The 13,018-nt window shown below is 35.9% G+C and overlaps 1 protein-coding gene across 1 annotated transcript; it reads right to left on the bottom strand.

Annotated features, from left to right (window-relative positions):
- Nucleotides 1-595: 595 nt before the first annotated feature.
- LOC129270691 (forkhead box protein D3-like) lies at nucleotides 596-5,176 on the bottom strand. Its single transcript, XM_054908006.2, has one exon. The coding sequence runs from the start codon at nucleotides 4,551-4,553 to the stop codon at nucleotides 3,375-3,377; it is 1,179 nt and encodes a 392-aa protein (XP_054763981.2). The 5' UTR covers nucleotides 4,554-5,176; the 3' UTR covers nucleotides 596-3,374.
- Between the last annotated feature and the right edge of the window lie 7,842 nt (nucleotides 5,177-13,018).

The following is a 13,018-nucleotide window of genomic DNA, read 5'->3' as shown; positions in this document are numbered from 1 at the left end:
AAGAGAAGAATTGAAGCAAACTTGACTGGGACATGGTTGAACTGGTATGAACTTTCATTCTGGAAGACATCCAGTTAGTTTCCATGTCAATAGGAGCTTGATTTTCTCTGTTAGCTTCTCAAGAAAATAGGCCGATATGTTTGACGGTGACGGTTGTCCTAGTACAATACTACGGGAGATTTTTTAAACTCGTCTTAACGTATAAACTATCAATAGAGCTATGATACGCCTCGTGGAATAAGCACGACACCTAATAGGAGGTTAATAAAATGAAGTTTCCTTTCCAATATTGTCCACCAAACATTAAAATTATGCTATCCAAGTATCCATAACACTCCAATTGCAATTATTGAAGTCTTTTTTTAATCGATGATCACTGATTCAGTGTGAAATGTCGTTGATAACTCTATGGAAATGGAAATAAAGCATTTTTTTAAAATTCAATATCAACAATTAATTCAAGTGAATTCATGTAATTAGAATATCAAGAATGAAGCTGCGGATATATATATATATATATTTTTTTTTTTTTTTTTCATTTATATTTATATATATATATAGGGCGATCCCCTTGGACAGTTTTTTTTTTGTACGAGAAAAATGTGCACTTGTTATTTTTAAGTAAATTTTTAAATCAGAATAAATCATTAAATTTGAGTGATTAATGAATTCCACACCTTTTACCCAAAACTAGAACAAAATAGCTTCTCTCGATTTGACAAAAGAGACAGGTTTACAGACAGGGAGAAAAAAACTATCATAGGCGAGTTCATATATCATGTACATATAGATACTTCAGTCAAGTATTAAATTGTCGATATACGGGTACCGAAACGTAGTATCACGATCTCTATTATCAAATCTGACGAGAAATTATACTAATTATGACTGTTTCTAAGAGAAGAAGGGTCCATTATGGGATGGTCGTGATAAGAAAGAATATTGGAGGCATTAATTGTTTCAGGATTAGGAAAGATAACTCCGCTCGCTCCAGGCAATGTAATAAGAGCAATCACGATTATTTCTTTCGTACCCCACATTACGACAAGCAATACAGAACACACATGGATACAGTTTTTCTTTTAGTTACCAAGTACAAATTTTGGTCTATTGTTCGCAAAACAACCTGGTCGTTCCAACCATTGACAAGGCGGTGATATAATAATAATAATAATGATAAACCTCAACATTTTTTCTACAAAAATTAAATTGCACTGTATTATGTTGTTGCCACGGTTGTCTTGCATTTTTCTTGCAGTACTACCGCGACAAACTGACATACATGAAAAGAAATATTTGCTTATTGAAGGACTGTTACACGAGAGTTACGCATTTAAATACAACATAAGACATAAACATTATAGAATAATATATTATAGACGGGAACAACATAAAACCAATCGCATTTGAGAAAAGATTGTATTAAATAATCTCGTCTTATATGTAGGCCAAGAATAGGTTTGATTGTAATTGTGAATTACGAGGAAGAGTTAAATATATGAGTATTATTCCAAAAATATAAATAATAAGTGAGATATCATGATTGGAATTGAAACTCTATTTCATTGCGAAATGAAAACGATATATTAATATTTGCTGCAAACTTACAATCATTCTCATGTGCTTTAGGTATCATCAAAAAAATTGAGCTGATAATTTGGACAAAGTCATAGGAAATATAAGACAATATACATGCCCCTAATAATTTCTAGATCCAAATCTACCGACTATCAACGTCTGTCTGCATAAACTCTGAAGGAAAACATTAAACGTAACTTGATCATCGTTAGTGAAATTTCTAAATCAAATAAAGTTTATTTCATAGAATATTCGGCATTTCTACTGGTATATTTCTACGGCTTAATATCCAGAAATAAAAACCAGGGTAAGCCATTGTTTAGTGTGATCTATCATTTTTTTTCTATCAATGAATTTCAGGGACAAATACGACTTGAAGATTAATAAGTTTGAAACCTGAATGGAATATAATCAGCAACTGTTTTAGCAGAATTGATAATAAATATTTAAAGCTGAAATATTGTTGATAGGAAGTCCCAATTTAAGATTTTGGAAAAGGGGTTTGAAATTAATAAAAAAATGAAATATAAATTGCTTCTATTTTAGCGTGTATATTCAGTAAATAGCCATAATTTTCTTTTGGCTTTTATAGTATGGGCGTGTAAACACTTAAAGCACAAATTAAGACATTGAATCAGAACAAACTTTATCACAAATAAGAAGAAAAAAATATCTATTTACTCTCTAAAAGTGCGAACATTACTACCGACTTCTTTAACAATGGTTCCCGACTTTGTTCCTCAATATACATAGTTTACTTGTGATTTATAAGTGGTTGTTCCTTTACAATTTGGTGGTGACCATTTATTTTTTATCCTTTAGTTACAATTTCATACTGACACATGAAACTGCGGGCTGGTACTTGACAGTCTTAGTACTTAAAATGGGTATCATTCTCTTTCACTTGTAAAACTAGTATAGGAAGTGGTACAACAGCAAATACACCTGAAAACTATTAAATGGTCAATCTTTTGCGATAACATTTGCCCCACCCACATTCAATTGACACTAAAATAAAGTAGTTGGCCTATTTGTTGACAAAACACCACTAATCCCTCCAATAATTTATTTACTTTGATCACATCGCAACAGAACACAACATTCATATTTATTTTCTGCATCATTATATTCAGATTGTAACTATATTTTCTTCTTCTCACCCATAAATTCTCCGATAGGCATGTTAGCACACATTGTCTTTTTTTCTATGTCTTATAACTCTCTTAGTAAAGGAAAAGAGCAGTAAATACTCTCCCGTCTATGTATGCCTTGTATTTTTGGTTCGTGATAATATATATACAAATCTACAACATTCTATGGAATACCCTTCAAAATGAAAAGTCAAAGCGAGGCAGTGCAACTTACATGGTACTCACGGGAGCGGCTCGGCTAGTAGCGTGAGTCCGCGACCCTGCCCGCCAGAGTTCGGGGTGTGGTTATCACCGATTTCCGCTGGATCACCGAAGCCCGCACAGTCACCTTTTCAACTTTATCAACACTTTATTTTACACACTTCTTTTGCTCTTCACAAAGATATCCTGCATGAAGTAAATTGAACACAGGGTCTTTCCGTTCCTCTGAATGTCTCGCTTCAGGTTTTCCCGTCATATTGATGTCCTTTTTTGCAGCGGGAGATGTTGGAATACACGTTGAATTTTTGCTGAGAATACCTGGCTGTGTGTTTTGTGCCTCTGAGCGTTTTCTTTCCTTTCATCCCAGCCGATCAGTCACCCTGTTAATTGGGCAATATTCATCTTTCTTTTAAAATCTTATGTTACAAAGTTTCATAGTCTCTGCTAGCGCCAATTACACGTCGAGGTTGGCTGTCGTGTACACTGGAAACAATCCCTGTATTTAAGAAGCTCAAGCGCAGAAGGTATTGGCGCAGAGAATGCCGAGCCGCCTCCGGTGGTAAGAGGGCCCAACGTGAGTGACGGGTTCATAGCGAGAATACTCGGGTGAGGTGCCCTAGTGACCGATAGCCCCGTACAGGTAGTGGAGGTGACGGTGGTGGAGGGTGCCGCACTACTCCCGTTCAGCAGGCTGTCAATGGTGAAGGTTGCCCGGCTTGTCGGCGAGGTTGTCGATGAATTTGCGCCCGTTAGCCCGGCGCTGAGTAGACTACTGAGCGCCCCATTATCCAAGTTTTGGTGTGCTGTGGCAGGGAGGGGTAAAGCCACTGGGGGCGGGAGGGGTGAAACTAAATGATAAGGCAGTAATGAATGTGGATGATGTGGAAGTCCTGCCATCGCATAGCCGTATGGTGGTCGCCCGATAGGGTATGGGCCTGTCATAAAAGGTCCCGCTTCCCTGAAAAAGTCTGGTTGCTGCCTCTTGTATCGTTTTCTCCTCCTGAGGAAAGATCCATTATCAAACATATCCTCACTAGCAGGGTCTAGAGTCCAATAGTTACCTTTTCCCGGGTTACCTGGTTCACGGGGAATCTTTACAAAACAGTCATTCAGAGAAAGGTTATGTCGAATACTATTCTGCCACACCGGGAATTTTTCTCTGTAATAAGGAAAACGGTTCATGATAAACTCACAAATTCCACTGAGAGTTAGCCTTTTTTGCGGCGATTGCAAAATAGACATTGTGATGAGTGCAATGTACGAGTAAGGAGGTTTTACCAAATTTGCCTTTTTCTTGTCGTCCGATTCCGTTTTCGAGTCGTCGACTCTCACATCAATATCGTCTTTTTCTGATTCCGCCGAGCAACCCGACGGTGATTCTCGATCGTGGCTCATATCAACCTCGACATCGCCGAGCTCGGACCCTGCTACGTCTTCAGAAGCCGAACCACATAGTCTATCGATACCAAAACCCGTGGAAGTGGGCAGGTATTTCTCACGTAAGTCTGCGGCAGCTGCGGCAACCTCGTGCCCGACCAGTTCGGCCTTTCTACAATTTCCTTGCTGATCATTTCCAGGTCGGATGTTTATCCCCTCCATCAAATCGGTGGCGTTCACGATCATATCTGAAGTCAAGCTCCGATTCGGTATGCGTTTTGCAAGTGTGGTATAAAGGATCACTGTTTATCCCTCAAAACTCGGCGAGAGAAGCTCAACTGGGTTGCTTTTTACCCACGCAGCTCCATAAACTAAAGTCGGATGTTGATCGGCACCAGGTGAGTACAATAGGCTTGACCGAATATCAGGTAAAGAAGCTAGAGCGGCGATTCTATATGTCTACCCTTGCGGCCGACTCAGCACCTTCATACTTCGTCACCGGTGTGTTTCCCTACTCTGGTCTTGTTTTGAGTTCACTGTGTCACGTGGTTACAAACGCTTGTCATTTGTCGATCGTTCCTGCCTCATTTGCATATCAATAAGCGTACAGGCAAGTAGTGAACGCCTATCCCGATAATTAGGCGAGAGAAGGCAGCAAACAATGTAGAGCCGCGAATCAGAGTACTCGCGTGTATTGACCAATGATATGAGATGAATCGCTCTCTCTAAGGAATATGAAGCCATAGAACTTGAAGATTTATTTCATCTTCTTTTCTCACTCTTCATGTCCGGCAAGCCTATCTTACTCTGTGATGGTTTGTTGACAGTCCCCAATAGTACACATAAGATCAAGCCAACTGGTATACACGATCTGTGCCCTGTTGATCTTCCCTTTACACGATGCCGAATCTTTTTTTTTCTTCTCCTCCCTCTCGGAACCCTTCTTGTAAAATGCGCCCTCAAACGGTCAAAGACGGACAGTCGTCACCACTTTCACTTTTTATGACCTCTGATATCATACAAAAAGCTAGCATTTTGATGAGGAAATCAATCTTCGATTTCTTTTTTTTTTATATGAATACTATATTAATAATCATATAATATACAGGAAATTGGTCATATAAGTGCAAATACAATTTGATTTATGGGTTTATGGAATTTTATAAGAGAGCAAATGAAAATACAACCCAATGACTTTGACAAAAAAAAATTGTTTTAGTTATGAATAAACATTTTCTTATAACTGTAAATCTGCATGAAATTAAAAATATGTTTCGAATTTAACTTGTGGTTAAAACATTCAAATGTTGGGCAAAGTGTTCCAATGTTTCCAACATTGTTTGGAATCAGATATCAGTTTCATTGGCGCATCATTTTTTCCTTGATCACCGAATAGAAAAATCGAAAGATAGTTTACAGTTTACTGAAATGGCATTTCAGATGATTTCCTAGATCAATGGCTCCTATATTTTTTTATATAAAAATACTTATCACACTAACTTTACGTTACTTTTCAATTTCAATTTAAATTCATTTATTTAATACTTTCATTAAAAACAAACATATATAAAGATATAATAACATAGACAATATATAATAGAAATAATTATGACATTAATAGTAAGCAAAACGATACAAAGAAAAACAAGAATGAAAAATCACTTTACTCGGATAGAGATAAAAGTATAAGGAGTGGCAGAAAGGCTGAGCCTTATATAAAAGCCAAGCTCCAAACATGATTAATGACATACACGAATAAAATAAAGGAAATACTACTAATGGGGGCAAAGAAAATGATAAAATAGATTAAGCAGTCCAATCCGAGGTAATCATCTCTCAATAATCAGACTCGTTACTTTCGAGATATATATTTCAGAGGTCTCCTGCTCAAATAATTCGGCCTGTCATTATTTTGCTGGTATTGCTAAATTTTGACTAACTATAAGCACGACTGTACTAAAACCTCCCAGTGAGAAGCCATATACCGATCGAGTGGAATGCCGCATCATCATTCAGTTGGGATGGGAAAACTTGTCGAGTTTAACGGCTTCCCACATTTTTGCCTAACTCTAAGCATAACACCTTCACAATTCACACTGGGTGTTCCGTGATTGCCGAAGTTTCATTGAGAAAAAAATATGACTGTCGCTGTCATGTCGTAAAGCATGAAGAGGGCGCACTTTAACAATATGCACCGGTGGGGTCCCGAACATCTTGGACTCTTCAAGTTTAAATCATCTAAATGTCAATGTACAGATGGTTTCACTTTTGATGTTATATTCATTTGGGAAGGAGTTGATGTCGTAAGAAATTACACATTACAGTCATTGTATTTTTCATTCGACGTTGAATCTCGAGACCTTCTATGCGGCTTTTGATCTTAATTTGAAAAGAGAAGAGGAAGAAGGAAAAAAGAAAGAAAGAAAGAAAGGCACTTAAAGGAGGGCGAGGAGATGGAAGAAGAAGAAATATCGAAATAATAACAATCACAATTTATTTAGCCCTATCGAAACAGCGTCTATATCATCATTGAATCCTTGCTGACACGTCGGCCATTCCTACCGTTTGTGTACAACTCCGCTCCCTAAAGAGTATTCCACATATACCAATCCTAATCATTATATAACAATTTTTTCTACATATCCTTTGCAATATTTCTATATAGTTTAGCATTAAAATATGTATTAAATTTAGGGGTCTTCCAAGAATGATGTTGCTTCACATGGAAAGGAAACGCGCAAACTTTTTAACGGAAATAACTCAATCCATTAATGGTGGTTCTTTTCATTTTTTTTTTAATATAAATCTTATTGAATTGAGAGCGATCCCATGGAGCTAAAATGAAGTGGTCTTGGAAAAAAAAACATGACCATTAAAAGAGAAAACATGATGTTGTTACCAGGTGTGTGTTATGTGGTCTGGTGAAAGAATGTGATGATGTAGCAAAGATTTCGACTATGTTGTTCAAACTTAGTCGTGATTTTCAGAACCATATTAGTCGATATTCCTGAATCCCACCTGCCCTGCCAGTCCCACATTGGTTTGCAACTTCTTGGTTTTACCCATGTTTCATCGCCTCTGAATAATTAACATCAATTTGCTTTGGGATGTTGTCTTTTTGGGGGGTGGGGGTTCAAACAAAAAGATAAGGTAAGGGAATGGGGGCGCTGAAGATACTGGCTGATATCATCGTCCCCCTTTAATGTTTGTGAAAGTACGGGAAATATTTTTAATTGAAATATGACCATTCATTTTGAGCGTCCCGTTCACTTTTATTTAGTTCTAGTTTCTATATCATGTACTAATAAATTTTTGTATAAAGTGATCTTCGCTTCAAAAGCTATTTTGCTTCTGTATCCATATCACTTTTTTTTTCTTTCTTTTTTCACTTTTACTGTAATATATCATCGCTGATGTTGTTGGTACTTAAGATATATTCCAATCGATTTAGCTCAAGTAAATAAGGACAATCATGATAAATTATGACATAACTATGATGTGAATGGCGAATATAATGTGGTGTAGAATGAGCCATTTCAACTATTATAATTATTGTTTCAACTATTACCTTGTTTAATATTGTGACGATTTTCCTGCCAATATCGTTCCATGGTTTTAACAACAGGCCCTTGAATATAACTGTTGTGGATATGGCAATGATGGCAATTATACGTAAGGTATAAAGTTAGCTAATCATTAAAGTTAGAAGACTAGTAGCTAATGATCAGTCATTATGAATTGTATGTTTGCTGTTTTATTACAAATTTAGATTGTACTGAAATAGCTTTAAAGTTAATTCATGATCACCAAACTATTTTTTTTTATTTAGACAGTGTCAAGGCGTCTAACTAATGACAATTTTTTTTTTATACAATCAATCATTCGCAGTCCTATACATACAGCGCATTGTGAATAATTAATTATTGTTCTTTTTTACGTTTTGTACAGTTCAAAATTGATTTGGATTATAGTTATAATTACGTTTGAATAGCAACGTATTTCTTTCTTCTAATTTTCTTACAGCACATGTCTTGTGTGAATTGAACGATATGCATTTCTGGAAAAGACATCTTTGCTAGCAGGGGTGCAGAATTTTGGTCTAGGGGTGTCAGACTACCCCTCTTTTACGAGATGATGGGGACCTTGAGAGCCCATTTACCTGCCAGGTAGGACGGCCTTGAGCGGAAAGCCTGAGTGACGGGCGGTGACCAGACGGCCCGTGGTCCGCAGGTGAGGCTTCGCTGCCGGATAACCCCATAAGGCAGACAAACTCCCATGCTTTGACTTCGTCATGGTTGCGTAATGAATAACCCCCAAAATTAGCTGCATATCGACATGGAATAAGTTACGTGTTGAATTAATTTCAGCATCATAAGATTCAACAAACTCAACTTTTGCTCGTTACTATTTTAGAGATATTTTTAGAAGTAATAAACATAATATTCACATGGTTTTAAGGACAATCATACATGCTGATATTGTCAAGTTTCTAAAAATAATTCTTCTATCCACCATAGAAATAATAAAAGAGCAACTCAAACGGTTTGTAACCTGCGGTTAATAGAGATTATCAGAATTGGTGCCGCCCTTATGTTCAAATAAAATAATACGAGCAGTATATTGAAAAGTAATAAAAATAATTCCCGTATTGCATATGGTAAAATGAACAAACAATTACACTGTTTTAAAATAAAAATAAAATAAAAATTGAGCTAGCCACGATGAGTGTCAATCGAGTTGGTTGTTTGTTGCTTTTCTTTAAAATGACAAAACGTTTCTAATAAACTGAACATAACTATCAAGTACCAATTGGTAGTGGGTCAATAGCTGCCCATGATTTGATGAGGGAAGGTGAGTACAGGTGATTCTGATGGTATCTGCACCCCTGACTAACAAGACGGAAGACATGAATATTACCCCTTCCCACCAAAGTTTAGATCCCGCATTAATACATACAAACAATGGGAGGTCTGCTACATGAAACAATATTAAACCTGTTTATCTCAAAAGGTGGTTATTTTGACAGGGATTTCAATTGTATTTCCTGGGTTTTTGTTAAAACTACCACAGGAAGACGATGGTCCTAATGTTGTTTGAGTGAAAGCGAGTGTTGGTTTGAAGAAGGTGACGTAGGAAGGAAAGGCTGATGTAGAAACACAAACAGAAATCTCCTCATCGACACTCGTTATGAGCCAACCCACAATATTATTGAAAACCTCTCATCGATATTAAAGAGATCGTCAGGCTCCTATACAAAACCCAGGTAACACAACCAAATTTAGTTGAAGAGGGACAGGCAATAAAAGGAGATGGGTGGAAGTACTAGAATAGAACGGAAACTTTTCGAGGACATCCTCTCGAGTGAGATCAATACAATGATTTGTCAATCAATTATTGTTCACCTATTGGCGGATCGCTTTCTTTTCACGCCCAGCCTTAAGCCGATTTACGTAGGTGCGAATCGGATTAGGGTCCGTTAGATCAACTAAGAACATAAAAGCAATAAACGTTACTTACAAGAAAGAAGCGTTAGGAGAACAAGAACCACTTGTTCCTGCCACACAAATGTCTCGTCGAGTTAAACGCTTCAAAAGAACTCTGTTTATCTTCCTTTATACTCCGTTTTCTTCAGTCCGCAAAATAGTTTTCTTAGCCTTAAGAGCCCCTTGAATAATGGAACAATGTTAATTTTTCATTTGCTTCGTACCGTTAGTACATGCTAAATACGTCCGACCAATAATCACAATTCAATAGCGCAGGTGTTAGTGGAACAATGAAACGCAAATAGATTTTCTTTTTAAGAGAATAAGAAAGCCGATGCAACTCTTCTTCCGCTTATTTCTCTCTGCGTCCATTATCCAATAAGAAAATTAAGAACAGAACAGAGTAACAAACACAGCAGCAAACGAATTTCAGGACTGCATTAAGCAGTTAACATGGTTAAATGGCAATTTGGTTTTAACAAAAGCAGAATATTAAAGATGTGGTAGCGACCTCAAAATGAGTTCGACCAGCATCCAATAAAATCGACACCCAAGTGTTTGTTTGTATAAATACAAAAATGTACCAAATGACTCTTGGAAAAAAATGTTTGATTGCTGAGAAATGAACAAAATAAGCACGGAATTCTATTAAAAATAATGTCTGGTATTTTTTGCCAAGTAAGGTTAATACACTGTCAATCATATACCTTTTTGTGTCAGTGATCATCAGAATTATCGGTTTTCAGCTAAAATTTCATGAGTTCACAAAGATAAGTTTATTTCAATGTACCAGATCTAGATCCATGATAATATTGTGACAATCAACCTTGATTTTAAAGACTTTCTCATTAAATAATAATTATTTGCTGCAACTAGTTTCCTTTACCTTTAAAGAAAACTAATGGTGAAAGTTTGATGAAAATTCATCAAAAAACTAGAGAATTATGTATTTTTAAAGTTTTTGAGTTGTTATGACGTATGTGGTCTAGCGAACTGAGGGACGTGGGTTCGATTCCTAGCCTAGCCATGGCGTGTTTTCCTGCAGCTGTACTCAACCAATGTGGACGTTAGATAGATAGATAGGTAGCTAGGTAGGTAGGTAGTGAGTGAGTGAGTGAGTAAGTGAGTGAGTGAGCAGGTGAGTGAGTGAGTGAGTGAGTTAGTTAGTTAGTTAGTTAGTTAGTTAGTTAGTTAGTTAGTTAGTTAGTTAGTCAATCAGATTTTTTTAATTATAAAATTCAAGACGTTATGATTATTATTATCATTTTTGTTATTATTATTATCATTGTTATCACTATTATGCAAACAGCTCGATTTCTCATGTATATTATAATATAAATTAATTTATTAAATGAAACATGATGAATGAAAAGTTGTGTTCTTATAGAAAGTGGTATGAAATGTGTCATATGATATATATATATATATATCATGTGACACATCTCCCGCACACAAAAATCATGTTTTAAAGAAAATCTTATTTTTTGGAATTTATATTTCTCAAGATATGGAAGAGTTGCTCGTTTGTGACGTCACAAATTCAGAATTTTAAAACTTCATAACTTCGTTATTCTTTGAGGGATTTTCATCAATCCTTCACCAATATTTCTCCTTTTATTTTTTTGCTCAAACCCACTTATCATCAGGGTGAACTTCCCCTTTATTTTTTTTTAAAGAGATGCGCCAGGCTGAATATATTTATGTCTCAATAATCAAAGTAAAATTCACAAAGCAATATGCTGAAAATTTGATCAAAATCGGATAACAAATAACAAAGTTATTGAATTTTAAAGATTTGTATTATTCCGGTGAAACAATTCTAGGCATGCCTTCATGAATATTCATTAGGTGGGCTGATGATGTCATATCCCTACTTGTTCTTCTGTATTATATTACATGAAATTAGGTTTATTAAAAAATGTTCTACCAAGAACTAAAACAATTGGATTGACAACCGATCCAGCTCATTATTTATTGCTGCAACCTATGTCATCATAATTGAGACACATCATTTACACATTTATGAAAAAAAAATTAAAAAAATATGATTTCATGTAATAACATAAGAAAAGGGAAAGTGGGGGATGTGACATTGCTAAACTTTAAAATTAAATAACTTCATTATTTGTTGTCCGAATTTAGTGAAATTTTCAGTATTTTGTTTTGTGAATTTTACTATATTTATTTAGGTATACATATCTTCAGCCCGGGGTATCCCTTTAAAGGTAACATAATGGTGATTGGAACCGTTTCACTATTTTGTAATTTACTCTTCAAAGGGGCCGCTTCTGTGGAGCCCCACCAAGCCATCGATATGTTGTTTCTGTCAAATGTACTATTCTTCTGTGGTCCCTTCATTTTCATAGAAAATATTTAGTCAGGAGTCTCAGTTTACTTAATAACTTTTCTCATCTCTGTTTCTTAAATCAAATCAAAGTCATTCTGAGATATTGGTATATGTTTTCCATTTATTCTTTGATTTGATAATAATAATAATAATAATAATAAACAGTTCTTGTATAGCGCATATCACAATTATGAATAATGTCTCTATGCGCTTCCAAAGGACTTGGATATTATTACCCAGCTGTAGCTTGGCTGCCGTAATTACTAAGATTACAGCGCACACGCATTTCAAGGAATAAATGCCTGCTAGGTACCCATTCGCCTCACCTGGGTTGAGTGCAGCACAATGTGGATAAATTTCTTGCCGAAGGAAATTACGCCATGGCTGGGATTTGAACCCACGACCCTCTGTTTCAAAGTCCGGAGACTGATCCACTGGGCCGCAGCGCTCCATGATTTCTATTCTATTTTAGAAATAGCAAAATCGATCTTATAAAGATGGTTAATTCAACTGCCATGTTTGCAAGCAAAATACATGAAAGTAAAAAAAATCTTTTTGACACTGTTTTCATAAAAATCTTGCCTTTAATAATGACTTGTCCTGAAATCCCATGACCTGTTTATTACACAGTTTTCTATTCTAAAGATTTTTATTACTTCATCCATCATGATTCATTCGAATTATTAAAATCCATGATTTTGCATATCAATCCCATTCCATCTGCATGCATATGAAGGATGTATGAACAAAATTTTATCTGAGAGAGTTCATTCTTAATCAAGAATGCCTGATAAACCTGAATTGTTGATTTCGTGTACTAAGCTAAAACTGCTGACAATATGTGTGTTAGATGCAGTTATTGGTGTAGAATCACAACTGAA

The sequence above is a fragment of the Lytechinus pictus genome, chromosome 11 (genome assembly GCF_037042905.1).
Source record: "Lytechinus pictus isolate F3 Inbred chromosome 11, Lp3.0, whole genome shotgun sequence".
In the NCBI taxonomy this organism is placed as follows: domain Eukaryota; kingdom Metazoa; phylum Echinodermata; class Echinoidea; order Temnopleuroida; family Toxopneustidae; genus Lytechinus; species Lytechinus pictus.
The sequence above is the reverse complement of the archived record's forward strand: the minus strand, read 5'-3'. Positions and strand labels throughout refer to the sequence as shown.

Bases quoted from the DNA above. Each gene is read 5' to 3' on its own strand.
- LOC129270691 (XM_054908006.2), bottom strand. From the start codon at position 4,553: ATGATCGTGAACGCCACCGATTTGATGGAGGGGATAAACATCCGACCT.